The following is a 27,849-nucleotide window of genomic DNA, read 5'->3' as shown; positions in this document are numbered from 1 at the left end:
TTGTTTGTTTATAGAGACAGAGAGTGGGAGATAGGTAAAGGGAGAGAATGAAAGAGACCACAGCTTCCATCAGTGTGGTGTGGGCCAGGCTTGAACCTGGGTTGTACAAATAGCAAAGCAGTGCTCTATCCGTGTGAGTTATTTCATCAGCTCCATTCTGTTTTGAAAGCAGTCCCTTAGCTGCAGAGTGGACTGTGCCCCAGAGGTGTGTGTGTGTGTGTGTGTGTGTGTGTGTGTGTGTATCTAGGAGAGGCAAGAGTGTGGCTTGAACCAATGGGGCCAGAGGGGTGGCACATGGCTTAAGACACAGGCACAGGCTTTGGTAAGAAGCAGGATGAGAACTGGTTTCCCTGTGCCCTCTGTAGATGAGGGGTGGCAGCTCGAAGGCAGCCCCTGTGCAGAGGATGGACATGCCCATTCCACGGATGCACATGCTAGAGAGGAGGGAGTCTGTCTATGGAGTTCGTACTGAAGTCAGGTGTAGGTGTCCGGGGCACTTCCTCCACCCCCAGACGGTTCTCCTCTCCAGGTGTGGCAGGATGACACATCCCTGCTGTATGCAGACTTAGGACAAGCATGAACGGCATGAGTGGGATAGGACCCAGGGTGCCCAGGATAAGTTGTAGTGGAATCTACAACAGACAATGATGGCGGTGAAGCTGGGTCACACAGGTCCATTCTTAGTGCAGAAGGAGTCACAGAGGAGCCTGTGAGTGTGTGAGTGCCCATGCTCATGTAAATGTGGTGCTTACAGACCCCCACAGCTTCCCCGGGAGGGTGGGGCACCCAGGGCAGGCCCAGTGGCCCTCATTCAGACTCAGTGGCCCTTACTCTTTGTTCACAGCTCTCTCTGACTCCTTGACTCTTTACCTTATCTCCCAGCCCAGCTTAGCCTTCGTGATGAGAAAATAATTATCTACAGACTCATTTCCAAGGCCTCTGTTCCATTCTCCTGACCAAGCTAAAAATAGTCACAATGAGCAGGACTGTTGGGGGGGGGATGGCTGGGGGGGTTACAAGAGGCCAAGGGCACTGGGGTCACAGAGAGGAAGGATTGTGTGGGCGTTGGCCTGGGATAGGAGAAAGTGAGCAGGGGCCACTCTCTGTGAACTTGAACCTTTGCTTCCTCTGTGAGCTGAGAGCCCTGTGTTAGGATTTGGGACTTCCCCAGGCGGCAGCAGCTGATAGCCCCCAAACAAAACAGAAAACCAATAAAAACTTCTGTGACTAAAGAAGTTTGGGAAAAGGACATCCAGGGGCCAGCTGGGGGCACACCTGGTGGAGCACACGTTACAATGAGCGAGGATCCAGGTTCAAGCTACTAGTTCCCTGCACAAGTGGTGAAGCAGTGCTGCAGGTGTCTGTCTCTCTCCCTCTCTCTCTCTCTCTTCCTCTTAATTTCTGCATGTCTCTATCCAATAAATAGAGATAATAAAAAAAATAAAGGACATCCATAAAGTGAAACCAGTTAGTGGGGGAGGGCAAGCCCCATTCACAGCACAACTTAGCCAAGCTTTGTGGATGGACAACTCTATTTCTTCGGGTAAGTAACACATGTGCACATGGTTTTGGGTCAGAGGGATCCCAGCTGTGGTCTGGGGTCTGGAGTCTAGGGAGCACACTTCCTCTAGTGCCCATTCCATCCCTGGGTGCCTCATTCTTCTCCTTCTCCTCCTCCTCCTTCTTCTTTACTGGGGATTAGTGTTTTACAGTCTACAGTAAATACAATAGTTTGTACATGCATAAAATTTCCCAGTTTTCCACACAACAATACAGCCTCCACTAGGTCTGGTTGCTTCATTCTCAGGATACATAGGGTGTGCCAGAGGACTGGGGTCACTTAACCGACCACGGGTTTGGGGGTGAGGAGGGATGAATGGAAGCAGAGGGTTTTCACACTTGTTGACTTTGACCATGGAAAGGTTCCCATGTTTTCCTGGGTCTAGCATCTGGGAAAGGCTGGGTCCCAGGCCCTTCACTTTCTCCAGCGACAATTTATGGAGAGAGGGAGCTAGAGGGGTGCCCCAAAGGTTAGATTCGCTGTTGCCCCCTGGTGGACCGCCTTGAAGCTGGGAGGAACCGCCTTGGAGCTGGAGTGGATCTGGGGACCCTGAGACTGGAGCGGCCAGCAGAGAGAGTCAGTCCCCAGGGCTCCACAGCCACGGAAGTGGTTTAGGCAGGCAGTTTTCTGAAACAAGGGAGCCCCCCCTCCACCCCAGTTTATGGTTATTCCCAAGGAGACAGCGCCGGTGGGTGCGACCAGCGTGGGGTACGCACAGGACTGAACACACAGGTGGCGGGGTGCCGAAGGGATGCAGTGAGCGCGGGGGGTGGCCCCGCGTAGGTGCAGCCGTGCGTGCGCAGGTGTGCAGCAGCGCGTGCCAGGTGTGAGCGGCGCCACGCGCACCGTGGGAGTGTCGTGGGAGTCGGTGAGTCCCCCAGCGCGCACGCAAGCGCCCCAGAAAGTGTGTCCCGGCGTATGGGAGGGTGTGAGTCGGAGGGGCCCGCCCCGTCCCGCCTGGGGGCCGGGCAGGTGTGGGCGGGCCCGGGACCCCGCCGCGCTAGGGCCAGGGCCGGGGCCGGGAGAACCGGCGGGAAACAGGAAGCGGGGGGAGGCGCGGCCGGACGGCGGGGAGGCAGGGCGTGCGGGGCGGCGGGGGGCGGCGGGCGGCGGCGGGGCGCTCGGCCGGGTGGCGGGGCGGCGATGTGGGGCGTCCCGGGCGTCCCGGGGCGGTGCGGGGCCAGGGGCGGAGTCGGGGGCGCCGCGGACACCGCCCCCCTGCGCCGAAGGAGCCGCCGCCCCAGCGCAGAGCCGGGACCGCGGGGAGCCGGCTGCCCGCGGGGTGAGTGGGGCACGGCGGGGCCCGGCGTGCGGGGTGGGGGTCCCCGGGTGCCGGCCGACCCCCAGACCGGCCCGCGCCTCTCGCCCGCAGAGCCGGAGGACGCAGCCATGCCGGGCGGGGCCGAGGCCGGGGAAGCGGAGGAGGAGGCTGGGGTCGGCTCGGGGTCCGAGGCGGAGGAGGACGTGCTGTGGGAGCGGATCGAGGCTGTGCGGCACCGGCTGACGCGCGCCCTGAACCCGGCCAAGCTCACGCCATATCTGCGCCAGTGTCGGGTCATCGACGAGCAGGACGAGGAGGAGGTGCTGAGCACCTACCGCTTCCCGAGCCGCGTCAACCGCACCGGTGAGCCGGGGCCGGAGCCGCGAGTCCGGTGGAGCCGCGGGCCAGGAGCCCTCTCCAGCCTGCACCGCATGGCCGCCCGGGTGTCCGCGGCGGTGTCTGCTTCTGTTGGGGTTCAGTCACTGTCAAAGTTGGTCCCTGTTGGGGGTTCTCTTTTAGGGTTCTGTCTCTACTGGATTCTGTCTCTGTTGGGGTTCTGTCTCTTGGAGTTCTACCTGTGGGATTCTGTTTCTTTTGGGGTTTTGTCCCTGTTGTGGTTCTTTCTCGGAGTTCTGTCTCTGTTGGGGTTCTGTCTCTGTTGGTTAATACCTCTGCTGGGGTTCTGTCTCTGGCAGTTCTGTTTCTGTTGGGGTTCCCTCCCACTTCCTAGACCCACAGTAGTGTTCAGTGGTGCCTCCCAGTCACAGCCTGTAGACTTGGCGTCATTCCTGTGCCCTCTGATCTCTTCCCTCTCCCGGCCTTTCCCTCCCTCTCCAGTACACACTCTCCTGGACAGTCCTTCCCTCCCTCAAGGCGAGCGTCACCTTGCAGGGTCCCTTCTCTCACCAGACAGGCCTTTGAGCCTCACTGCAAAGGCATGTGAATTTGGATGGTGGGCTTTCAGGCTCTGGCTGATGAGAGCTAAGCTTTACTTTGCATTTGGGACAGATGAATAGGGCTGCTCTGTGCCAGTGGGAAGATGCCTTGGTTTGAACCTGCATCTCTGTGTGGGAGTGGGGGAGCAAGACTGTGGGGTCTGCTTCAGCACTGGTGCCCTGAGCTGGGGGCAGTGTGTATAACTCTCCTACTTGTGGCAGCCAGGCTCTCCTTTCAGATGTGTCAAGACAGGCCCAGTATGTGTCAGCAGCTCAAAAATCTGGGGAACGTGGGCCCAGGAACATGGGGCAGAAGGGGAGGAATTGGCTTGGGTATTGGGGAATCCCTTGCTTTAGCCCCTGCGTTCCTCCACCACTCCACAGGGCGTCTGATGGACATCTTGCGCTGCCGTGGCAAGAGGGGCTACGAGGCCTTTCTGGAAGCCCTGGAGTTCTACTACCCAGAGCACTTCACACTGCTTACTGGCCAGGAGCCTGCCCAGCGTTGCTCCATGATCCTTGGTGAGTGGGTCTGCAGGGGCTGCTCTGGCAGGTGCCTGCCGTGTCCTGTGCCATCATCCCGGTTGGATGGAGAGGGAAGTCGAAGCACAGAGCCACCTGAAGGGGTCCACCTGAGTCTGAGGACTGGGTGCTAATCTAGGTAACTTCAGGTCAGGAACCACACACTTAGGATGACTGTTTCCCTCTAAAACTGTTCTCAGGTATGTATATTTCAGCTTTAGGTGGGTCTGTAGTTTCCTGTGTTAAAAATTCAAACATTCCAGGCCCAGGTGGTGGCATATTTGGTTAAATGCACACGTTACCATGCACAAGGACCTGGGTTCAAGACTTGGATCCCCATCTGCGGGAGGGAAGCTTCACAAGTGGTGAAGCAGTGCTATAGCTGTCTGTCTTTCTCTCTCTCTCCCTCTCTCTTTAAATAAGGTTAAAAAAATTCCAGGTGACTTTAGCGTCTATAAAAAGAAAATGTTTTCTTCTACCTTCATCTCTGCTGGTAGCAGTTTGGAGATGCCCCCTTTTCTCTGCACAACACACACACACACACACACACATATACACACACACACACACACATACACACACATACACTCATACACACATACACATACACACACATACACATACACACACATACACACACATACACACACACATACACTCATACACACACACACGCGCGCGCACACACACACACACACACACACACACACACACACACACGGAGGCTTGTCCAGCAGGTGTTACTCTGTATTCTGCTTTTTCTGGGCACAGTGGGTTCAGTGTTCCTTCTACAACTGTTAGGCTTGTTTTACATGTCTGCATGGTGTTCATTAGTGATGTTCTCCCACGAGGCATTTAACTGAGCCCCTGCTGATGGACATCTAGGTTGATTGTAGTTTTCATATTGTTACTGATGTACTAGTGACATCTTTATTTTTATTTTAGTTAATTAATTAATTAATTTGCCTCCAGGATTATTGCTGGGGCTTGGTGCCTGCACTATGAATCCACTGCTCCTATGGCAATTTTTTTGATATATATATATATATATATATATATGACAGAGAGAAATTGAGAGGGAAGTGGTAGATAGAGAGGGAGAGAAAAAGACACCTGCAGACCTGTTTCACTACTGGTGAGGTGACCCCCCCCACAGGTGAGGTGCCGGGGGCTCGAACCAGGACCCTTGTGTAGGTCCTTGTGCTTTGTACTATGTGTGCTTAGTCTGCTGCACCACTGCCTGGCCCCCCCAGTGACATCTTTCTCTGAGTGTTCTTTGTGTGTCTCTCTCAGGAGGAGAGGTCCTGAGAAGTACAGGTTTTCAAAGAATTTATGTAACAATCAATCTCCCTCCCACTAGCAGCGCAAGAATGCCTATTTTATTACGCCCCCGTGAATCCTGGGGATCATTTCATAATAGTTTTGCTAAACTGCATTGTAAATCGTTAGTCCCTCAATAAAATGACTTAGAATAAAAAAAACCTCTATTTCTGCCTGTCTATGTAAAAAAATAACACACCATTGCTTTATGTTTATATTCTGTTTAGAGAGGGATTTCACAATTTACCTGTTAGTAAACCTTGGACAAGTGATTTGACCTTTCTGGATATTTTTGTTTGTTTGTTTTTCTGTCCTTTAAATGGTTAAAATAGGGCTGGGGAGACAGCATAATGGTTGTACAAAAAGACTTCCATTCCAGAGATCCCAGGTTCAATTCCCAGACCTACTATAAGCCTAGCTGAACAGTGCTGTGGTAAAAAAAAAAAAAGAAAAGAAAAGAAAGCAAACTATATCTATATAATAAAATGGGTAAAACAGTAGTACCTACCATTTAGTCTTATTATGAAGATTAAATGTATGTACGTGTATATTTGTTGTTAGTGACCACTGCTGTGACTACTACATGGCTGGTGAGCTGGAACTTATTCTTTTTTTTAATTAAAAATTTAAAAAATTTTGTTGCCCTTGTTTTTTATTGTAGTTATTATTGTTATTGACATCGTCATTGTTAGGACAGAAATAAAGAGGGGAAGACAGAAAGGGGGAGAGAAAGACAGACACCTGCAGACCTGCTTCACCGCTTGTGAAGCGACTCCCTTGCAGGTGGGGAGCCAGGGACTTGAACCGGGATCCTTCCGCAGGTCCTTGTGCTTTGCTACCACCTGATTCCCAACTTACTCTTTTTTAACTTTTATTTTTTTTATTAGTTGTTTGTGTTTTTGGCCTTGTCTATGATTTTTATTCCATTGCTTACCTTTTCTTTTTATTATTATTTATTTATTCCCTTTTGTTGCCTTTGTTGTAGTTACTGTTGTGGTTGGATAGGACAGAGAGAAATGGAGAGAGGAGGAGAAGACAGAGATTGGGAAAGAAAGATAGACACCTGCAGACCTGCTTCATGCTTGTGAAGTGACTCCCCTGCAGGTGGGGAGCCGGGGGCTCGAACCCGGGATCCTTACGCTGGTCCTTGAGCTTTGCACCATGTGCACTTTGTGCCATATGCACTTAACCCGCTGTGCTACAGCCCAACTCCCTGCTGACTTTTCCTTACTGATTTGTAGAAACTCTGTGTATTGTGGCTCTGAATTACTCTTTGTTTTCTCTCCCTCAGTGGCTTGCATTTTAACCTTGGTTATTGCAGCTTTTATGGCTTAATGTGGTTGACATGAATTTATCCATCTCCCCTTGTAGATTTTGGATCTTCTTTAGGAAGGCTTCCTCTCGCCCCAGTCCTACAGGCATGTTCCAGAACTCCCTTCGAGTGCATCTACAACTTGAGTTGTTCTGTGTAGCCCTGTTACCCACCTCAGTTTTATTTGTCTGACCCGACTCTCCTCTGTCCCCCGGCAGATGAGGAGGGGCCAGAGGGTCTGACCCAGTTCCTGATGACGGAGGTGCGGCGGCTGCGGGAGGCCCGCAAAAGCCAGCTGCACAGGGAGCAACAGCTGCAGGCTCGGGGCCGGGTGCTGGAGGAGGAGCGGGCAGGCCTGGAGCAGCGGCTGCGAGAGCAGCAGCAGGCACAGGAGCGCTGCCAGCGGCTGCGGGAGGACTGGGAAGCCAGTAGCCTGGAGCTGCTGCGGCTCAAGGATGAGAACTACATGATCGCCATGCGCCTGGCTCAGCTCAGCGAGGAGAAGAACTCCGCTGTGCTCCGCAGCCGCGACTTGCAGCTGGCGGTAGGGTCAGGGCACCAGGGCACGGGCGGCGGGCATGCTATGGGGCGGGGGTGCCCTTTGCGACTTGTGATGGTGCTGTGGTACCTGGCTTTGTGCCCAAGCCACCCTCTCTGCTGACTGCTGCTGACTGCTCCACTGACAAGTTGCTGCCCTGTCCGCTGCTTCTGTTTTCTCATCTGTCAGGTGGTGTGTTTGTGTATCTTTGAGAACTTTGTTTCTTGGAGTTATGGCTGTGGTTCTCAACAGGGATGATTGAGATCCCAGTACATTGGGCCATGTGTGAAAATATTTTTCACTTTTTTTTTTTAAAGACTTTCATTTAAAAAATCGATTAATTTGATAGGGCAGAGAGAAATTGTGAGAGAGCTAGATATATATATATATAGAGAGAGTACTACAGCACTGCTTTACTGCTCCTACAGGTAGGGACCAGTGGCCTGCACCTGGATCTTGGAACATGGTGATATTTGTACTCAATCAAGTGCACCACCATCTGACACCACCTATTTTTCACTTAAAAATATATTTATTTATTTATTCCTTTTGGTTGCCCTTGTAGTTATTGTTGTTATTGATATTGTTTCTGTTGAATAGGACAGAGAGAAATGGAGAGAGGTGGGGAAGACAGAGAGGGGGAGAGAAAGACACCTGCAGACCTGCTCACCGCCTGTGAAGTGACTCCCCTGCAGGTGGGGAGCCGGGGGCTCAAACTGGGATCCTTAATGCCGATCCTTGTGCTTTGTACCACCTGCGCTTAACCTGCTGCACTACCGCCCGACTCCCCTATTTTTCACTTTTTAAAAAAGATTGATTTGTTTATTGGTTTTACAAATGAGTGAGCATGTATGTGTGTGTGAGAGAGAGAGAGCAAAATAGACAAATGTGGCATCGGGGATTGAACCTTGGTCATTGACCTGCACGTCCGCACTCCACCTGCTAAACCCATTGCTGAACCCATTGCCAAGGAACATTTCTGGTTGTCACAGATGGAGCGTGCGGGGGGGCGGGGGGGAGGCGATGTTGGAGTTTAGTGGCAGAGAGCACAGGGTGCTGCAAAATATCCACAGTGACCAGGAGGACCCACACCAGGGATCATCTAGCCCCAAATATCAGAGGTGCTGAGGCAGAGAAGCCTCGGGTTATGAGGAGTCAATGAGTTTAAGAGGGTTTGAGAACTGTACAGTGGGGGCCGGGTTGAGCACACCAGGTTCAAGCCCAGGTCCCCACCTGCGGGGGGGAAGCTTCATTTCTCTCTGTCTCTATAAGAAGGGGGTGGAAAAAAGAAGGAGAAAGGAAGAAAAAGAAAGGCCACTGGGAGTGGGGGGGTCACTGTACAGACACCAGGCCCTAGTGACAACCCTGGTGGCAAAAAATAAAAACAAGAACAAAACCTGCTCTTGTATTTGGTGCAGACTTAGTGCTCAGTACATGAGTCATCGTTAACCACACTGGTGACCTTATTATTGTTATTTTTTAACATATTTAATTTAATGATAGATACATAGGTAGGTAGATAGACATGACAGAACACTGCTCAGCTCTGATTTATGCTGGTGCTGAGGGTTGAACCTGAGACCTCAGAGCCTTAGGATATGAAAGTCTGTTTTGCATAACCGTTATGCTTTCTCCCCAGCTCTCTTTAAAAAAGATTTCTCCATTTATTTAATGAGAGAACCAGTCACTCTAGCATATGTGGTGCCAAGGGATTGAATCTGGGTCCTCACCCATGCAGATCTTACACTTTACCCTGGTGCCGCTCCCCTCACATCACCTCAACCCACCAAGGCAGCAAGCAGCAGGCGCTTGCCTGCAAATACAGGGGCTAAGCCTCAGCTTGTGAGGGGACTTGTGCCTGGCCTGAGGCTGGGGAGTAGCATAGGCTAGATTTGCACCAAGTCTCTGCAGGTGTCTGCCCCATGCCTCATGCCCAGTACCCCTCGTCCCATGCCCCATGCCCTGTACTTCTCACCCCATGCCCCACACCAAAGCTCTGTCTGCTTCCTGGTCCAGGTGACACCTGCTGTAGGCCTTAGCTGCAAGGGAGGCCTCCCCTCAATGACAGAACAACCAAGCCTCACTTTCTGGGTTTCTTGTGACTTAGCATGGGGCTAGAACAGAATATGTTACTGGGGTTGGGAGATTGCATACCTGAGGCTCGGAGGTCCCGGGCTCAGTCTCTGGCACCATCATCAGACAGAGTTGAGCAGTGCTCTTGTTGGGAAAACCACACCACACCACACACCACACCACCAAACCAAACCGAACCGAACCGAACTGAACCGAACTGAACCAAACCAAACCAACAGTTCTGTTATGGCCTCTAGGATTCACTCTGAGGATTCAACAAGCTGTCACTTACCGGGACTGACAAGAGCCAGTGGCAGGCAGTAGGCTCTGTCCACTGGGGGATGGTCCTGACTGTGGGGTTTAAAGCCCCTGACCGACCCTATGAGCTCTAGCTGTGACTATGCTGTTGCTGGCACCTTGTACACGTGGGGCTGTGCTTGCGGGTGTGCTGTTGTGTGGGTGCTGGCAGGTTGTTTTGGGGGGATGGGTTCTGATAAAAAATGTTGAGGTCACAGGTTGAAGGACCCAGGATATAAGTGAGGAATTTGAGAATGTGAGGTGACTGTGAAGTTGCCATATGAGGCTCTGCTTGGTGTTTGGTGTGAAGTGGTACTGTGTGAGGCTGGTAGATTTCTGGCACGTTGATTGAAGGGTGATGTGGTCAAAGTCCCTCTTGGCCTCAGTTTCCCCGTCCTTGAAGCAAATGGTCCCAAAGGTGGGTGATATAACAATGAAACAGCTCACCTAGGCACCAGCCACGGCCCTTCGTGCTGTCCACGTACCAACTGCTGTGATGTCCTCAGGCCTCACTGAGACAGGAGTGGGGCTGGGACACCGTTATGGCCCCTTTTTATGGTTGAGGAAACCAAGACACAGAGATCAGCCTGAGCACTCCCCAAGACTGAAGACCCCTTGGTTTTGCTCTTGGTGCTTCAGGCGAGGAGGGTGGCAGGTACGGAGAGCTGATGAGGCTCCCTCTTTTCACCTGGGTCCTCTTTTCTCTTTGGAGACAGCCCTGGTTTCCAAAGAAAACCCATTGGTTGGGTATGATTTTGAACTGGGTTCCTGGAAGGTGTGTGTGTGTGTGTGTGTGTGTGTGTGTGTGTGTGTGTGTGTGTGTGTGTGTGTGTGAGAGAGAGAGAGAGAGAGAGAAAGAGAATGAGAGAGAGAGAGACTGGGGGTGTGTTGTGTACATAAGGCTGTTTGGGTTCTCCTGGGGCATTAGAGTGGGCTTTGGGGGCCTGCAGATTGGTTACAGGTGTGCAAGGTGGGCCATGCTGAGAGAGAGACAAGGACCATGCTGAGGGAGAGGGAGAGGGGGAGAGAGAGAAAGGAATGAAGTGAGTCAGGAGCTAAGATTCTCTTTAAATGTAGCGACTGTGAGTCTGCCTTCACTTTTGGGAGCTTTTCTGTCCCAAACTAACAGAGAAAGAAAGCGCAGACGCAAAGGAGCAAAATAGTGGGTGGTGCCAGTGCTCCAGCTGGGTCCCCCTCCCAACTCTCAACAGGTGTGTGGCGGCTGTGAGCTAATGCCGTGTTTTATAAGGTGCCAATTTAATGAGCTGTTACTGCGAAGCAACATAAACGTAGGGAGTGAACACTGTAATTTTGTGCTAAGTGAGCATGTTCACCGGGATTAAGTGTGTCCGCATCTCCTGGCTCGATGGCTGGAGGCTCCAGCCTGCCCTGTGGGTCAGAGGAGCAGGGGGTCGTGGCATGTGTGGCTTTTGGTTCTGTGGGAGCCGGTGACTGTGCTTGCCTGAGTAGCTGGCTGTCCCTCTCTGGCGGCTCACAAAGCATGTTTTGTGAAGAGAGAGGAATGTGAGAGTGATTAATCTCTCTTGAGTCCTCTGCGGAGGAGGAGTGGACTGCTAATTCATGACTGCCTGACCCAGCCTCCAGGCCTCCTCCAGTGTGTGTGTGTGTGTTGTGTGTGTGTGTGTGTGTGTGTGTGTGTCTGTGTGTGTGTCTGTGTTTGTGTGTGTCTCTGTGTGTGTGTGTGTCTGTGTGTTGTGTGTGTGTCTGTGTGTGTGTGTGTCTGTGTGTGTGTGTGTGTGTGTCTGTGTGTGTGTGTCTGTGTGGTGGGGGGGTACCAGGCTAGGCTTGGGGGGGTGCAGCTAGTCATTTCTTTCAGCAGCCAGTGCATTCCTCAGGGCCTGACACTGACACGCCTGCTTGTGGGACTGGGGGCCACTGTGACCTTTTCCCAACAATGACTTCATTTTGTGGCCGGCCACCTGCTGCTTCTTTTGTCACACTCTCCCCATCCAAGGCTGCACATGCTTTGGGAGCATAACTCATAACTCAGCTAGGCAGCCAGACAGGGCCACTTGAAGCCAGGCAGCCACCACACAGCTGCCCACACCCTGCCCCGGGCCAGCTCTGGCTGTGCACGTTGAATAGGGGGCAACTTCTGGAGTTTTCCTTAAAGTTACCAAGACAGCTACATTCATACCCCTGGTAGCCCAGTGACTCCTTATCCACTCACCATCTTTGATTCTGGCTCTGGATGGAACAGGCTGGTGGGTTGGATCCATTTTCCTGGTGAAGAGATTAAGGCAGGGAGATGGGGCCTGATGTGCCAAGGTCCCTGAGCCAGAGGCATAGCTAGGATCAGCCCTGGGTGCCCTCTGACCTTGGCGCAGTTCGTACAGCCCTCCTGGCCATCAGGCTGGGACTGGACTAAGTGGCCGGTTCTCAGGCTCTGGATGTGACATCAGAGAGAGTGCTTGCTGACTGAGCGCACCTGCCTACATGACCTTGGAGCAGATTCCTTGGGGGACGTGGCCTTGCCCTTGGCTTCCTCCTCGTTTCTTCACTGGCAAGACTGGGGGGTAGAGGATCCTGCCTAGGCCATGCTGTGAAGCCAGGAGGCACCTAGGGCTGAGGGGGCAGGACCTGCCCTTGCAACCCTCCTCTTGGGCTGCAGGTGGACCAGCTGAAGCTCAAGGTGAGCCGTCTGGAGGAGGAGTGCTCACTGCTGCAGAGGGCCAGGGGCCCCCTGCCTGGGGCCGAGGAGAAGGAGAAGAAGGAGCCGGATGGTGCCGACCTTGTCTCTGAGTTGCGAGCTGAGAACCAGCGGCTGACGGCTTCACTGCAAGAGCTCCAGGAGGGCCTGCAGCAGGTATGGGGGTGCATGCTGGGGGGAGGTGGGGCTCACCCCTCCTGCCTCTCACTCACACTACTGAGGCCCCAACTCCTATAGGTTCTGGAACTGGGCTCTGGGTCTGCATGGCATCCTGTCTGGCCTCTTGTCTGATGCTCCATGCTGATGATCCCCAGAGCCTTCAGTCTGGGGTCCGAAGGGGCCCCTGTGGGGTCTCTTGACACTGAGACTGTCACCACAGTTTGGTGTGGTCAGATTCCCAGGAAGAGAACTCCAGCTTTCTCTGATGTGTGGCTGAGTCTGAAGCCTGGGAAAGTTTGATCCCCTTGTCCCCCAAATACCTGGGTGGCTCTAGGGTTGGCTTGGTGTCTTGTGGCAGGTCCCTGGGGGTGTGGGTCTATCTGTGGTCACTCAGGCAGTGGGGGGTTTGAGCCTGGGCTCTGCTGTATTCTGTAGTTTTGGAGGGTGCCTGCCTGGGTGTGGTGTGGGGCTAGATTTGGGCTCTGTGAACACCCCTGGTGAGGGGAGGTGGGGACAGGCCTAAGACTCTGCTGCCCTGGGCGGCGGTGGGGGCCGCTTTGTGTTTGGGAAGAGGCCTCTGGCTGACCTAGCTCTCATGCTTGCTTGCTGACCTCATCAGCACCCCAGACGCTCCCTGAAGGGGGGGCAGGCCTGGGGAGGGGCCACACCCACTCTGCATGTTGGAAAATCAGGGTCCAGAGGGCTCAAAGTCCCGGCCAAGGCGGGGTGGGCCCGGGAGCTGAGTGCCCCCTCCCACCCCACTCAAGGTGGCCCAGAGCCAGAGGCCAAGGGAGCCCTTAACTCTTCTCCCCTACCTGCCCCCAGGAGGCAAGTCGGCCTGGGGGTCCCGGCTCAGAGCGCATCCTCTTGGACATCTTGGAGCACGACTGGCGGGAGGCACAGGACAGCCGGCAGGAGCTGTGCCAGAAGCTGCACGCGGTGCAGGGCGAGCTGCAGTGGGCGGAGGAGCTCCGGGACAAGGTAGCCCACCCGCCTCCCTCCCCAGAGCAGCCAGGCCCACCCCATTCACCCATCTCAGCTCTCGAGATTTATCAGTGAAGCGGGGGTGGCCCCGCTCTGTGGAGTTCTAGTGGGGAGATAAAGCTGGCATGCACGTCCCTCGGTCTCAGGCTGGAGCTCGGTGGGAGAGCTCAGGCTTCCCCTGCATGAGGCCTTGGGTTCGCTCCCTGGCACTGCCCCACAGTGCAATCATTTCCTCCCTTGGCAGGAGGAAGCGGGAAAGCAGGGGCAGATGGAAACTCAGAACTGAAATGGGGACCCGAGATGGAGCAGGAGAGTGTCCCTGCTTTACAGTCAGGCAGTTGGGGAAGTGGCACTTGTCACTGGGTCTCAGGGCTTGGCCTCTGTTCTGCACCTGCTGGGTAGCTTTCCTTTCCCCACCCCGTGGTCTCTGCCCCCTCCGCCTCCCTGTCCTGCAGTACCTGCAGGAGATGGAGGACCTGCGGCTGAAGCACCGCACGCTGCAGAAGGACTGTGACCTGTACAAGCACCGTATGGCCACTGTGCTGGCCCAGCTGGAGGAGATCGAGAAGGAGCGGGACCAGGTGAGCCCCAGCTGCCATGTGCTCTGCTTGGTGTCGGTGAGACGGTGGGCCTGAGACATGGGCATGGACCTTGAGATGTGCCCGTCTTGCCCCTGAATCACACCTGTGATGCTGAGGAATTATTCTGATGCAGTCTCCGCCCCCAGGTTTTACCACACCCCGAGTAATCCTAGCAGTGCCCCCTTCAACCAATCCTTACCCCACACGTCACCCCTGGTTGTTGGCCAATAAAAGCTCACTCACTCCCCCCTCTCGCTCTCTCTCTCTCTCTGCGCTCTCTCGCTTCTCGCCCCGGTGGTGAGGTAGTGGGGACGGCCATTGTCGGCTGACTCCACGTGGCCTGAGCCACCCCCCCATCCTATAATAAAGATCTGTGTACCCCACTTGCTCTGGACCTCCTCTCTCTCTTCTCCGCGGTGCAGCCCGACATCTGGCCACAACCAACACACCTGCCTCACCTGCTCTCCCAGGGAGATTAGTCCTGGCTGGCACCATCATCTCTGAAGGACACAGTATCTCTGCCAAGGCTAAGGCCTCCCTGGGGAGGTACTTGCAAATATTTGCTGATGGACAGATTCAACAGAGCTGGCCCTGGGCACTGGGGCTCTTGCCTCCCAAGTCCTGGGTGGGTAGAGGAGCCTGGGCCAGCCCCTCCTGCCCCTAGCCTGCCTTGTGCGAGGCTTCCCATGGAAGGTATGGGGTGGAGTTCTGGAGGTTTGTCTTGGGACAGGGTTTGAATCCCACTAGAGGAGTTGATCTCACCTTAGGGTGGGCCTCACAACCTCTGGAGGGACTGGTGCAGTGCTGATGAGTCAGGTGGTCTGAGTAGCAGCAGGAAGCTGCTTGGCCCACCCAGAAGCAGTGGGCAGCAGGCCTGGCCCATGGTCTAATGCTTCGGGACCTTGGTCTCCATTGTAGGAGAGGGGCTTCTGGACATTGTGGTCTGGGTTTGAATCCAGGCTCCCTGCTAACCAGGATGCAGTGATGGAAGCCCCCTCATGCCCACCCCTACCTCCACCCCTACAGCCTTCCAGTGGGTGTCACATAAAGGCTTGAACCTGTTTTGGGGAGCTACCCAGAGCTTGGACTCTGCAGCTAGACTCTCTGCCTTTCAATCGCAGCTCTTTGCTTGCTGGCTAATTCTCTGTACAATGGGTTTATTTTCTATAATTTTGTATTTGTTGTTATTGTAGGTTGGTTACAAGATTGTAAGAGTATAGTGTATAGTTCCATACCGTATGTCTTAATGGTGCAGAGATACAGTTACAGAGAGAAGAGCACTGCTTAGCTTTGGCTTGTGGTGCGGGGGATTGAACCTGGGATTTTGGAGCCTCAGGCGTGAAAATCTTTTTGCATCATCACTGTGTATTTCCCCTGCCCCTGTGAGCTTTTCTTTTCTTTTCTTTGTTTTTCTGTGTGTGTGTTTGTGTGCCTTCTGGGGTGATTCTGCCACTCCCAGTGGACTCTTCTGGACCGAACCCCCACCCCCAATTTCACGTAGTCAGAGGAGAGACAGCACAGCACTGCTCCACCATTCATGATGCTTCCCCAGTGCAAGCGCTGCTATGGAGGGCTTGAACCCGGGCCCTTGCACGTAGTAAGCAGTGTGCACTCAGCTGAGTGAGCTTCCTCTGCCTCCTGAGCTGGGAGGTCTTACATGAAGACTGAGTGAGCTGCTGTTTAGTGCAGAGCTCTGGAGGTGCATAGTAAGTGCTCAGTGCTGCTCGTGGTGCTGTGATGGAGAGGAGGCAGGCTTCCCAGTGGTCCTGCGCTGCTTGGCCCCAACCCCTCCTGCCTGCTCTTCCCAGGCCATCCAGTGCCGTGACCGGGTCCAGCTGCAGTACTCCCAGAGCCTCATCGAGAAGGACCAGTACCGCAAGCAGGTGCGCAGCCTGGAGGCTGAGCGGGATGAGCTGCTCACCACACTCACCAGCCTGGAGGGCGCCAAGGCCCTGCTGGAGGCGCAGCTGCAACGGGCCCAGGGTGGCTCCTGCCTCAAGGTGGGTGGGGGCAGAGGGAAGGGACCTCGGGGGCCTGGTGGGAGCCCTTGGCTCTGATGGTAACATGCATGACCTGATGTGAGCCATTCATGGATGGATGGTGCTGCCACACCGGACCCCCCCAGAGCCCTTGGCTAGACTTAGAGACATGCAGAACATGGGGGATGTGTGGGTCCCGGGTGGGAGGCACCTGGGGGCTTGGAGTCAGCCCTGTGTCTGTGTGGAGAACACCAGTGGTGCCTTCTGCTTGGCAGCTGTGGTTGGCGCATAGTGACACAGGGCGGCACAAGTGGTTTCTGAGTTCCTGGGTTGTTTATGAGGCATGAAGAAGACTCTGAAGCCTGGGGCCGGGCAGTAGCACCCTGGGTTAAGTGCACATAGTGCGAAGCGCAGGGACCTGTGCAAGGATCCTAGTTTGAGCCCCTGGCTCTCCAACAGCAGGAGGGTCACTTCACAAGTGGTGGAGTAGATCTGCATGTGTCTATCTTTCTCTCCCCTTCTCTGTCTCCCCTTCTCTCAACAAAATGGAAAAAATGGCCTCCAGAAGTAGTGGATTCGTAGAACTGGCACCAAGCCCCAGAGATAACCCTGGAGAAAAAAAAAATCCAAAGCTTGTTTTTGTATATCCTTGGAAGACCTGTAAGCATCTTGAGGTGAAAAAAACAAATCCTCTGATTGCACAAGGCCCAGAGAGGGTCAGGGGCTTCCCAAAGGCACACAGCCTGAGAGCAATGGAGCTGGTCACTCAGGCCTTTTTAAAGCTCTCTGCCAGGACCTCTGCCTTTTCCTCTGTTGGGCCTGCTTGGAGGTGGTCAGCAGGCAGGGCATTCAGTGCCTTGGAGCCTGGAGGAAGAGAATAAACAGAACAGGAATCTGCGACTTCTCAGCTTTTCAGACTCAGTGACCTTTTTGCCCTTTGGTGGACACAGAGCCCCATCCAGTGCCAAGAGGCCCCGTCCCACCCTCTGGCTGGTCCTTTTCATCTCAGCCTGTTAGTTCTGGGGATGTGTCCCAGTCCTGCCTCAGTCTTTTGCACTTGCTGTTCTCTTAGACCACATTTAATGACTGTATCACCCAGTTGTCCCTGAGGTCTCAGTTCAGACCCCACTTTCTCTGGAAAACTATTTGGTGCCTGGGCGGCATCTGGAGTGACTTCCTGCCCTGGGCACCCTCCTCCTCTGCTCTCATGGCAGCTAAGGGCATTGCCCTCTGTCTGCTGGTTTACAGCAGATTCTAGTCTGTGCTCACTCTCTCTAGTGCTGGTGTCCCTGCTCACTAAGTGACCAGCTGGTCCTGGCCTAGCACTGCTGACCTGCTCCCGCTCCTCCCCCAGGCCTGTGCCTCCTCCCATTCCTTGTGCTCCAACCTCAGCAGCACCTGGAGCCTGAGTGAGTTCCCCTCTCCGCTGGGAGGCCCAGAGGCCTCTGGGGAGGCTGCTGTGACAGCAGGATCTGAGCCCCACACTTCGGTAAGACACCTCCCTCCTGGTATTTGCTGCTGGTGGGCTTGGGATGATCACTTCTGTGGGGGACGGCTGACAGTAGCACCTCTTTGGTGAGGATATGGAGCCCCAGGGAGGCTGCCACCTCTGTTGAGCTTGCCTGGAGCTGTTGCTGTGCCACCCTGTAGCCTAGCCCTCCGCTCTGGTCCACCCCTTGTGGAACAGGTGTGGGGGCATGTGGGAAGGTGTGGCACAGTACATGGGGCTGACCTGGGCCCTGTTGTGGCCCTGCAGGAGGAGACCACCGACAGTGAGAAGGAGATCAACCGACTTTCCATCCTGCCTTTCCCCCCGAGCGCTGGCTCCATCCTCCGCCGGCAACGTGAGGAGGACCCCGCGCCCCCTAAGAGGTATGCAGGTTGGGGGGGAGGAGAGCAGTAGATTTCATGGTGGGGTGGGGCTGCTACTTCCTCTTTTCATCTCTAGGTCACAGTCAGGCCCAGACTCCCCCTGTCCTTCCTTCAGTTTCTCGAGCTCTGGAGGTCCGGGTCTCCTAGGTCACTGGGGTCAGGGCTTAAGACAAGATTAAAGGGCAAAGTGGGTTCAGTCCCAGCTGAGGGAGGAAGAGAGTCACTGGGGGCTGGGGGAGGCCGGGGGCGGGCAGGGCACAACAGGAATGTGTCAAGGAGCTGGGCAGCTCAGGCAGGAAAGCCAGGCACCAGGTTTGGTATCTGCCACCTCCACCGCAGGTGGCTAGGGTGCTGGTGGGGGAGTGCCCCATCACGGCTTTGCCCCTGTGGGTCGCCCTATGAGTGCTGGGTGTGGGGAGGCATGACGGGTGGGGTTACCCTCATAAGTGGCCCAGGCTGGGGTACAGCTCAGTGGTAGAGTGTAGGCTTTGCTTATACAAGGCCCTTGGTTCCATCTCTGGCATGAAACTGGCAAGGACAGACCAGGGCATGCTTGCTGGAAAGATGGGACAGATGTTAGGAAGTTCCCTTCATGACTGGTGATGGGGCCGCCTAGCTCGCATTTGTGGGGTCTGGGGGAAGGGCTACAGAGCGTCTTGGTGCCTGGGGGCAGGGGGATTGGGGTGTGGTGTCCAGTGCTTTTCAGCTCCTGTCTCTGTGTGCCTTTCCCACCAGGTCCTTCAGCAGCATGTCAGATATCACAGGTAAGGGGGTTCGTGGAATTGGGGAGCTTTGTCGCCCCGTTGGAGCCCTTGGGCTGCACATCCTCCCCAGGGCCCCTCTGTGTCTCTGGTTGGGTAGGACAGCCCTGCTTAGGCTGGGGAGGGGCAGGTTTACCACGAGGCTGGTCCTGGAGGGCCTTCCTGACTGTTCCTGGCTGTCTGGGGTTTCTGCTTGCTTCCTGTCTACCCTCACTCACCCTCTTCTGGGAAACTGCAGGGCCACTCTGGCTCCTCTCTGAGCCTGCTGGGTCCAGTGAGTCTCAAGCCCCTGGAAGGGCTCAATGCCTGCTCCTGGACTCTGGGCCTGCCCTCTCAGTCTGACACCCCTGAACCCCACCCCTCTATCCTAGGAAGCGTGACACTTAAGCCCTGGTCCCCTGGCCTCTCTTCATCCTCGTCCTCCGACAGTGTGTGGCCGTTGGGAAAGCCTGATGGCTTCCTGGCTCGAAGCTATGGTCTGGATCTCTTCAGCAGGTGCTGGGGGCTACACGTTTGCATGTGCGTGTTTGTGTACGAGTTTGGGACAGCATGGCTGGGCCCCAGATTTCTGTAGCACATGGATCGGGGCAGGATGGGAGGGGACACAACCTAAGCCTCTGTCCTCTGCCACTGCCAGAGCAGTAAAGTCTCTCTAGATACAGCAGAGGCTTGGGTTCCAACCCCCTCACCACCGTTGGACACTTCTGTCACTCAGTGACCTCACTAGGCTTCAGTTTCCCTATTATTAAAGGGGTGCAGTGGTCTCTTCTGCATGAGGGTGTGTTCAGGTTTAGGCCTCATGTCAGCCAAGCACCCACTCTGCATGTAGTAGGTGCTTGGTAAGTGGTGGCGGTTTTTTGGACTTGCTCACCCACTTTCCTGGCTCTGAACTTCCGGCTGGGTCCAGCTGTCCTGCAGAGCTCCCCGGTGGGCGGGTGCAGCCATGGTGGGGGCTGCCGCTGGACGGGCCACTGAGCGTGTGAGCACCACATGCACCCCAGCTGGGTGACGCACCCTCAGTGTTGTTCCCTGTGTTGCTCCCTGTTCAGACTCATCTGTGGGTCTCAGGAGGGGTGTGTGCAGGGGGTGGGCGCAGGGGGTGAGGATTGTGGGATATGGTCTTTGAACCTAGGCAGGATGAGATGACAAGTGACCAGCCAGAGGCAGCAAAGGGCGGCCAGGGTCTGGTAGGAATCCTGCTGAGACTGGAGGGGGAGGGGGAGAGCTCAGGGGGACAGGCTGGGCTTGGTGAGTCAGCCTGGGAATGTGTGGACTTTGGCTCAGTGCACACTGGGAAGCTCGGGAGGGTTTAGTTATTATTGCATACAGGGCTATCTGCAGGCTGCCTTACAACCTTTTCGCTGATCTGGGAAGCAGGTGTTGTTATGCTGGTCCCTCTGTTAAAGAGGAGGAAACAGGCTCAAAGGGCTTCAGTGACTGGCCTGAGGTCACACAGCTGAGAAGTGACAGGGCCAGGGTCTGCAGTGGTCTCATCAGACCCACGTGTTCAGGAAGGACCGAGAAGGCACTGGGCATCAGAACTGGAAGTGCTGGGCACACACACCACACACAGGACACCAGGGCAGAGTAGGACTGGGGCCCTCCTGGAAATAGACTGGCCAGGCCAGAGTCCAGGCCCCTGCCCCCCCCTCCCCCTGGCGGCAGCCGTGGCCCAGTGTGACATTGTTTCTCCCTCTGCAGGACGTGCTAGAAGGGAAGGGGTGGAGGCACCTCCCTTCCTGCCTGCCTCAGCCCTTCCTCCAGCTCCAGGCTGCAGCAGGGGGCCTGGCCTCTGTCCAAGGGGCACAGGGAGCAGGAGGCTCCAGTGGACCCTGCCTGGGCCACTTCTGCCACCCACGCTGTTCTTGGGGAGAAGCAGGAGGGGAGAGGAGCACGGGTGGGGGCAGGAAGATGAGCAGAGCTGGAGGTGAGGTGTGTGTATGTGTGGGGGGGTGTCCGTACAATGGAATCCGGAGCTAACTGAAATCCTGACTCTTGTCACTTGCTTTGTGGGGCCCTGGACAAGTCACCTAATCTCCTTCCTAATGCCTCAGTTTCCAGCCCTGTGAAGTGAGGTCACAGCAGGCCTGTCCCCTGGGACGCGCCAGGGATTCGGGTCTTCCTGTCGAGTGCTGAGAACTGCTGTGACTCACGCAAGTGGTAAACTCATGCTGGTGCTCATTGTCCTGGCTGCTGCCACTCAATCCTGGAGCAGCCTGCCAGCCTGCAACTGCACTTTGCCATCAGACTCTACTGCTGGGCCTTTATGCCCGCACCATCCCACCGGCCCCGGTGGGCTCTTCTTTATCTTTCTAGATATAGATGCTGAGAGACAGGGAGAGACAGAGAGGAGAGACACCACAGCACTGCTCCCCGCCTCGTGAACCTTCCTCTCTGCAGACGCCCCTATATGGAGGTCTGGAGCTTGAGCCTGGGTCCTTGTGCTTGGTGAAGTGTGCTTTCTCCCAGGTCAGCTGTCTTCTGGCTTTGAGGCTGACATCTTTTCCTTTTTAAAAACTACTTACTGGGGGTTTGGGCGGCAGCGCAGCGGGTTAAACGCAGCGGGTTAAGCGCACGTGGCACAAAGCGCAAGGACCGGCGGAAGGATTCCAGTTTGAGCCCCTGGCTCCCCACCTGCAGGGGAGTCGCTTCACAGGCGGTGAAGCAGGTCTGTAGGTGTCTGTCTGTCTTTCTCTCCCTCTCTCTGTCTTCCCCCTCCTCTCTCCATCTCTCTCTGTCCCATCCAACAACAAGGACGTCAATAACAACAATAATAATAACCACAACAATGGTAAAACAACCAGGGTAACAAAAAGGGAAAAATGGCCTCCAGGAGCAGTGGATTCATGGTACAGGCACTGAGCCCCAACAATAACCCTGGAGGTGAAAAAAAAACTTTTATTTATTTTGGATAGAGAGAGATAGAAATTGAGGGTAAAAGGGGAGTCAGGAAGAGAGAGAGACCTGCAATACTGCTTTCCCATCTGTGAAGATTCTCCCCTGCAGGTAGGGACCAGGGGCTTGAACTTGGGTCCCTGTGCACTGTATTGTGTGCATTTTACCCAGTGCGCCGCCACCCAGCCTTGTCCTTGCAATTTAGAAATGGCATTTTTGTAAAAGCAAAAAGCAAACAAACGAAAAATAACTGGGATTCTGGGGCTAGAAGCCAAGGCCTTGCACATGTAACTGTGTACTCCACCACTGGGCTACCTCCCTGGCCCTGGGGCTGGTCTTGTGAGTCCCGCTATGCAGGTGAGGAAATGAGGTCAGCATGGGAGCCAGCAAGTTGTCACATGCCACCTGCTGGTGGGGCTGGGGCTGCACCGTCCTTGCATCCAAGTGCTTCTAGTTTGTGTCCATGAGCTCAGCCCCCTGCTGTCTCCAGTCCTCAGCTCCTGAGACCTTGGGGCAGGGCAGAGGGTGTTGCACTGTGGGCATGGTGGGGTAGGCAGAAAGGTGGATAGGCAGACAGATAGGCTGTCAGAAGAGCCGAAGCATCCAGTGGGTGCTGAGTGGGAGCAGGTAGGTGGAGGCGGTGCTTCTCATGATAACTAGAGTGTGCGGGTTTCTGTGGGCTCTAAAAGCCTTCCTGCTCTGACTCACTGCTCTGTATGCCGAGCGGGTTGGTACAGGTGGGGGTGTCCGAGGACCAGAGCTGGAGCAGCCGGGCTGTCTGGCCCTAGAGTTGTTGCTGGTGCCTCCCTGTTACTTTTCTGAGATGGTTTTGGTTCACAGTTCACAGTGAGAAGAGAAACCCAGAGCACATACCTGAAACAAAAGGGCCTCAAGCTAATAGTTGGATTTACTTGAGGGCGGATGAGCTAATATTTCTCTATTCTGTTGTGTTCCATTAAAAGCCTGGTACTGGTGGCAACCCAGCAAGTTCCATAGCCCGATGGTAGGCAGGCCAGCACACAGTCCAGGGGACGGAGCCCACTGAGGGACATGCCTGCAGCAGCAGGGACCCTAGCAGTCCTGTGCTCCCCACCTCTGTCTGTGCGATTTGTTCCCAACCCACATAACTGCAGTGGGAGCTGGGACCACTTCCGTCTGTCTGATTGGTGCTGGCCTGAGAATCCCACCACCGGGCCACTTGCTTGCTTCCAGGGCAGAGTTGAAGCTGGGGTTTGGGATTTGGAGCCAAACTGTGTTACTCCAGCTGTTTGGCCACTAAGCAGTGCTGCCAGACCCACACCACATCCACGCCAGCCGAGACAGGCTGCAAGGGCAGCACTTACTTCTCCAGTGCCTGTGCCCAGCCCCAGCACCTTGAGCTTGGCCCTCTGTTTTGACTGGGGGGACAGGAGCTGAGGTCGGCTCCCTGGGGGGTCAAAGTAATCCTCTTTGAGTGGGTATCAACTGGGTCATAAAATCCTTGCAGCCTTGTCTACCCCAGGTGGCCAGCAGGGGACAGTGTGGCTATGTGCACCTGAGTTGCCAGGGGGGATAAGGAGGCAGTTGTATCCCTGGACTCTGCTTGAGTCTCTCTCTAGCTAGGATACACTGTTGGCCCTGAGCCCTCTGTTTCTCTGGTACCATGGCTGGTGGGGGCTTGTCCTGCAGAGACTCCAGCCATCGTCTCAGCCTGGGCACTCAGCCTCACCGGCTCCCAGCCCAGGGCAGCACAGTGCTTCCATGGTGAAAGGTCTTGGTACTGAGTTTAATTAAAAATAATCCCTGCTGCCCATGAGTCAGAGGCCAGACACCTCCCTCTGTGGCCCCCACAGGCAGCCCAGCTTGCCTTTCCTGGGGCTGCTTCATAGGATGCTAAGTGAGTTAATTAGGGCAAGGAGCTCAGCGTGATGTCTGGCACATGAGAAGCACCCCATAAGTGTCAGCTGCTATTATTACTGTTGTTGTAGTCAGATTCTCCCCCACACCTGTGTTTGGTCCCCCACACCTTTGCTCATGCCATCCCTCCACCCCACAGCACCGTCCTCCTCTGTCTGCCCCTGAAGTGTTTTTCTCCTTTCCCATGGCAAAGCCACTGCCACTGCTTCTAGGGCTAGAACCCATGGCTGCTGTCTGTGCTTCATCTGTGTTGTGTGCTGATGACGACCTCTGTCCCTTGATGCTGGGCTTAACCAGCTTTTCTTAGTCACCTGCTATGTGCTAAGTGCTGTGTTTGGTCCTGGGGCTCAGGCTGTTACTCAAAGCAAACTACAGGGAAAAGGCTAAAACTTGGGCAGGACGGTGGCACACTCAGTTAAGTGCACACATTATCATGAGAGAGGATTTGAGTTCAAACCCTTGGTCCCCACCTGCAGGGAAGAAGCTTTATGAGTGGTGAAGCAGTGCCGCAGGTGTTTCTCTCCCTCTATATTTCCTTCCCCCTCTCAATTTCTCTCTGTCCTATCAATAAAAACATGTTTTTATTAAGAAAAGGAAAAAAAATGACTACTGGGAGTGGTGGATTCATTGTGCAGGCACAGAGCCTCAGTGACAACCCTGATGACAAAAAGCAAAGCAAACGTAAAACAGACTCTGCAAGGTGGTAGGTTACTCCTGCAGAAAGACCCCTTCATGCCACGGGTCTGGGAGGGAGAGGTGGCTTGTGACCAATGAGCTTTGAAGGATGAGCAGAATTTGCCAGGCAGAGAGCTGGCAAGATGTTCCAAGCAGTGTGTCCAGCAGGTACGATTGTGTGTGTGTGTGTGTGTACGCGTGTGCGTGCATCCGTGGGGTGTCACGTGTTCAGGAATGATGAACTAAATCAGCATACTGACCAGAGCTCTGCTTCCCATCTACTTCTCTCTTAGGTCTCTGGCCATCCGGGTGTCTGGGCGGAGCCCCCCAGGGGGCCCTGAGACCCAGGACAAAAGTCCAGATGGCCTGTCGTTCCTTGGGGACAGCTGGTCTGGAACAGTGGTGCGGAGGGTGCTCTCTGGGCCTGGTTCTGCCAAGGCAGAATCAAGGGAGGTGAGGCCCGGCCTCTGTCACCTGGGGGCGGAGTCAGCACTGTAGGGAGGCACCTTGTGATTGGTGGGTTTAGGCTATTGGGCGGGGTTTCTGGGGCTGGCCAGAGCAAAGGCTCCGCTTGCACTCAGTGTAGTCTGATTGGACAGGGGCTGGGAGGCGGGGCAGAAGGACAAGTACCTGCTCTTAACCTTTGGAGAGATCCTTGTGTGGGCAGTCCTGTTGATGGCTGCAGGCTGTGCCTGGACCTGTGCCCTGGGAGATGGGGGTCCCTCTCCCATCCCGGGCTGTGCTGGGGAGCTCATTACCTCTTCTCCATTTTCTCAGCCCAGGGCAGACGCTTCTGGCTTCGAGGGGCCTGGTCTGGAAGGGGAGTCTCAGCAGAAAACCTTGCTCTGGAACCAGACGTCTACACCCCCCTTCCTGTTAGACTCCAAGGGTAAGTCTGCCTGGGAGCCCAGGAGTCCTTGGTCAGAATTGAGGGCCTGGGTAGGGCTCGTCCAGCTCATGGTGTGGGGGCAATCGAGGCAGGAGAGTGAGACCCTGCACCTCCTGACTCCTGGCACTGCCCGTTTCCTGGGCAGCTTCCCTCCAGCTGGTTGACTGTCCTGTGCCAGTTCCTTGCCCCCTTTTTCCTTCCTTTCTTTCTCTCTCTCTCTCTCTCTCTCTCTTTCTTTCTTTTTACCAGAGCACTGCTTAGCTCTGGCTTATGGTGGATGCAAGGGATTGAACCTGGGACTCTGGAGAGTCTCTTTGCATAATAATTATGCTATCTATCTCCCCACCTACCCTCTCTTCAGTGAAGGGAGCACTAGACAGGCATCTAGAAACCTAGTGGGCTCAGTGGCCTTGGGCAAGGTCCTGCCCCCTCTGGGGCTCAGACTTCACTTTACTCAGGGACATGCCTGATGTCACCTCCACCTCTTCCCCTCTGCTCTCAGCCTGCCAGTCCTTCCACGAAGCCCTGGATGCCTGGGTGAAGGGGCCAAGTGCTGAGCCCTTCTACATCCGAGCCAACCTTACCCTACCCGAGCGCGCCGACCCGCACGCCTTGTGTGTGAAGGCCCAGGAGATCCTGCGGCTGGTGGATGCGGTGCACAAGCGGCGGCAGGAGTGGTTCTGCACGAGGGTGGACCCCCTCACCCTGCGGGACCTGGACCGGGGCACCGTGCCCAATTATCAGAGGTAACACAGCCTGGCAGGGGGTGGGCGCTGTTTCCACTGGGGGGCTAGGGCCAGGCTGGGCTCTTTCTCCCTCACTGTTCTTCTTTGAGATAGGATGGGGGGCTGAGAGGCAGTGAGGGCTCCCCCTTCTCCCTCTGAATGTGGGGCCCTGACTCTCTCCTCACAGAGCCCAGCAGCTCCTAGAAGTCCAGGAGAAATGCCTGCCCTCTGGTCGGCCCCGCGGACCCCGCAGTAATGTGAGCAGTGCTGGGTGGGCAGGAGGGGGGTTTTGGGGAAGTCTGACCCCCTCTCAGGCAGCCCTGGGAGATGTGGGAGACTCTTCCACCAGGCCTTAGTTGATCATCTACTATGTGCCTATAAACCAAGTGTCTGCTGGCCAACACTCACCATCCTTGGCAGTTGAGAGGCCCAAATGACTGTGGTCTGTTTCAGGAGCACACAACAAACTACAGAATAATCACCTTCCCTCTCCAGTCCCTGGGGGATCTCAGGGACCCCAGCTGCCTGGACTAAACCCCAGTCCTGCAGTCTGCCACCTTCCCGCAGGCCCTGGGGCTCAGCCTCCTGAGCTGCAGGTGGGGAAGCTGGGCTGCCAGGAGTCCAGGAATCATCCAGATCTAGTGAGCCTGGTCCAGGTCTCAGGTGTCTGGTACTTGTCTGTGGTTGTTGCTGACTCTGTTAATCTTCCCACCCACCTGAGGTCACCGTTCCAGTCATTTTGAGAGAGCCTGAAGTTTGTCTCTTAGTTGACATTAGACTTCTCTAGTCTCTGGGCCTCAGTTTTCCTGTCTGTCCAGTGGGTGCTCCAGCTGCCTTTCTGGACTGGAGGGATTGTTGTTGCCCCTTCTCCAGTGGGTAGCATAAAGAGGCCTGCTGGAGAGCTTGGATCACAGTAGCTGGGGTCCCCTTTGCATCCCTCCCCTCTAGGGGTGGGGTGGAGCTGAGTCCTCAGGGGCCCCTCTCTGCCTGTGCTCCCTCCAGCTGAAGAAGCGAGCCCTAGACCAGTTGCGGCTGGTGAAGCCCAAGCACGTGGGGAGTCCGGCCAGCGAGTCCCCGGAGCCACTGCTGCTGGAGCCCTGCTCAGGTGAGCGCACAGAAGCAGCCTGGGTGGCCCTTGAGTGCCATACTGTTCAGGCACTGTATAAGGTCACAGGACCTCCTGCTAGGAGGTGGCCTGCTGAGGTTGAGGGAGCCAGGAGAGGGTTGTTATTGGGGAGCCTTTGTGAATTTGGGGGATGCATAAGCTCAGGGCTGTGCTTGGGAGTCTGTGTACAAGGTTTGGGGGGGTATATGAGTTCAGGACTGTGATTAGGGGTCTCTGTGAGTTTGAGGGATACATGAGCTCAGGGCTGTCACTGCCTGTTGAGCTGTGTGGCTAGCTGTGTCTAGTGGCCAGTGAGGGCTGGGGCCTGGGGGCAGGTCAGAGAGAAAGGAGCTGGGAGAGCCTCAGTGAGGGAGGAGCAATCCTGAGGGGCAGGGAGCACGGGGTCAGGGGAGACTCCTCTCAGTTGTTTGAATTGGGGCCTTCAGAGATGAAGAGGGGGTGGTTGTAGGAAGAAGTTCAGCTTATGTGAAGGCTGTGCTTATCTGTGTGTGGAGGACAGCTAGTGGTGTCCTCAGCCGCAGAGGCACCCTCTCCTCCCCCCTTGGAGCTTTCCGCCCGGCTGTGTGTGGGGGAGGCAGATGCCTGCTGTCTAGAGACTCACACCGGTGGACACAGGTCCCAAGCGAGTGTGTAATGGGGAGAGCTGGGTGCCAGGGCAACGGCAGGGTGGGAGGCCGTGGTCTCTAGAAAATGAGGGTTGACAGGGTCTGGAGGGACAGGGATGGGGCTGCCAGCCCAGCGCACGCAAAGGTCCTGTGGTTAGAGGCTTCAGAGGGAGGCCTGAGAGGCTGCTGTAGGCTGTGGCAGGCATATGGCC

The 27,849-nt window shown here is 55.4% G+C and overlaps 1 protein-coding gene across 4 annotated transcripts in view; it reads left to right on the top strand.

Annotated features, from left to right (window-relative positions):
• The first annotated feature begins 2,189 nt into the window (after positions 1–2,189).
• Positions 2,190–27,849, top strand: part of CARD10 (caspase recruitment domain family member 10) — a 28,906-nt gene continuing 3,246 nt past the window's right edge. The window contains exons 1-17 of one of the 4 annotated variants that reach the window (XM_060188935.1): positions 2,190–2,429; positions 2,934–3,185; positions 4,142–4,279; positions 7,130–7,455; positions 12,452–12,646; positions 13,475–13,630; positions 14,089–14,214; positions 16,023–16,214; positions 17,548–17,682; positions 17,950–18,065; positions 18,801–18,829; positions 19,198–19,321; positions 24,586–24,745; positions 25,070–25,181; positions 25,684–25,927; positions 26,094–26,163; positions 26,909–27,011. In XM_060188935.1, the coding sequence (XP_060044918.1) occupies positions 2,951–3,185; positions 4,142–4,279; positions 7,130–7,455; positions 12,452–12,646; positions 13,475–13,630; positions 14,089–14,214; positions 16,023–16,214; positions 17,548–17,682; positions 17,950–18,065; positions 18,801–18,829; positions 19,198–19,321; positions 24,586–24,745; positions 25,070–25,181; positions 25,684–25,927; positions 26,094–26,163; positions 26,909–27,011 (2,461 nt within the window). In that variant the 5' untranslated portion in view covers positions 2,190–2,429; positions 2,934–2,950. Of the gene's footprint in view, positions 2,430–2,597; positions 2,844–2,933; positions 3,186–4,141; positions 4,280–7,129; positions 7,456–12,451; positions 12,647–13,474; positions 13,631–14,088; positions 14,215–16,022; positions 16,215–17,547; positions 17,683–17,949; positions 18,066–18,800; positions 18,830–19,197; positions 19,322–24,585; positions 24,746–25,069; positions 25,182–25,683; positions 25,928–26,093; positions 26,164–26,908; positions 27,012–27,849 lie in introns of those variants that run through there. The other 3 variants (XM_060188934.1, XM_060188932.1, XM_060188933.1) reach the window with 3 other exon arrangements.

The sequence above is a fragment of the Erinaceus europaeus genome, chromosome 4, assembly GCF_950295315.1.
Source record: "Erinaceus europaeus chromosome 4, mEriEur2.1, whole genome shotgun sequence".
Taxonomy (NCBI): domain Eukaryota; kingdom Metazoa; phylum Chordata; class Mammalia; order Eulipotyphla; family Erinaceidae; genus Erinaceus; species Erinaceus europaeus.
The sequence above is the reverse complement of the archived record's forward strand: the minus strand, read 5'-3'. Positions and strand labels throughout refer to the sequence as shown.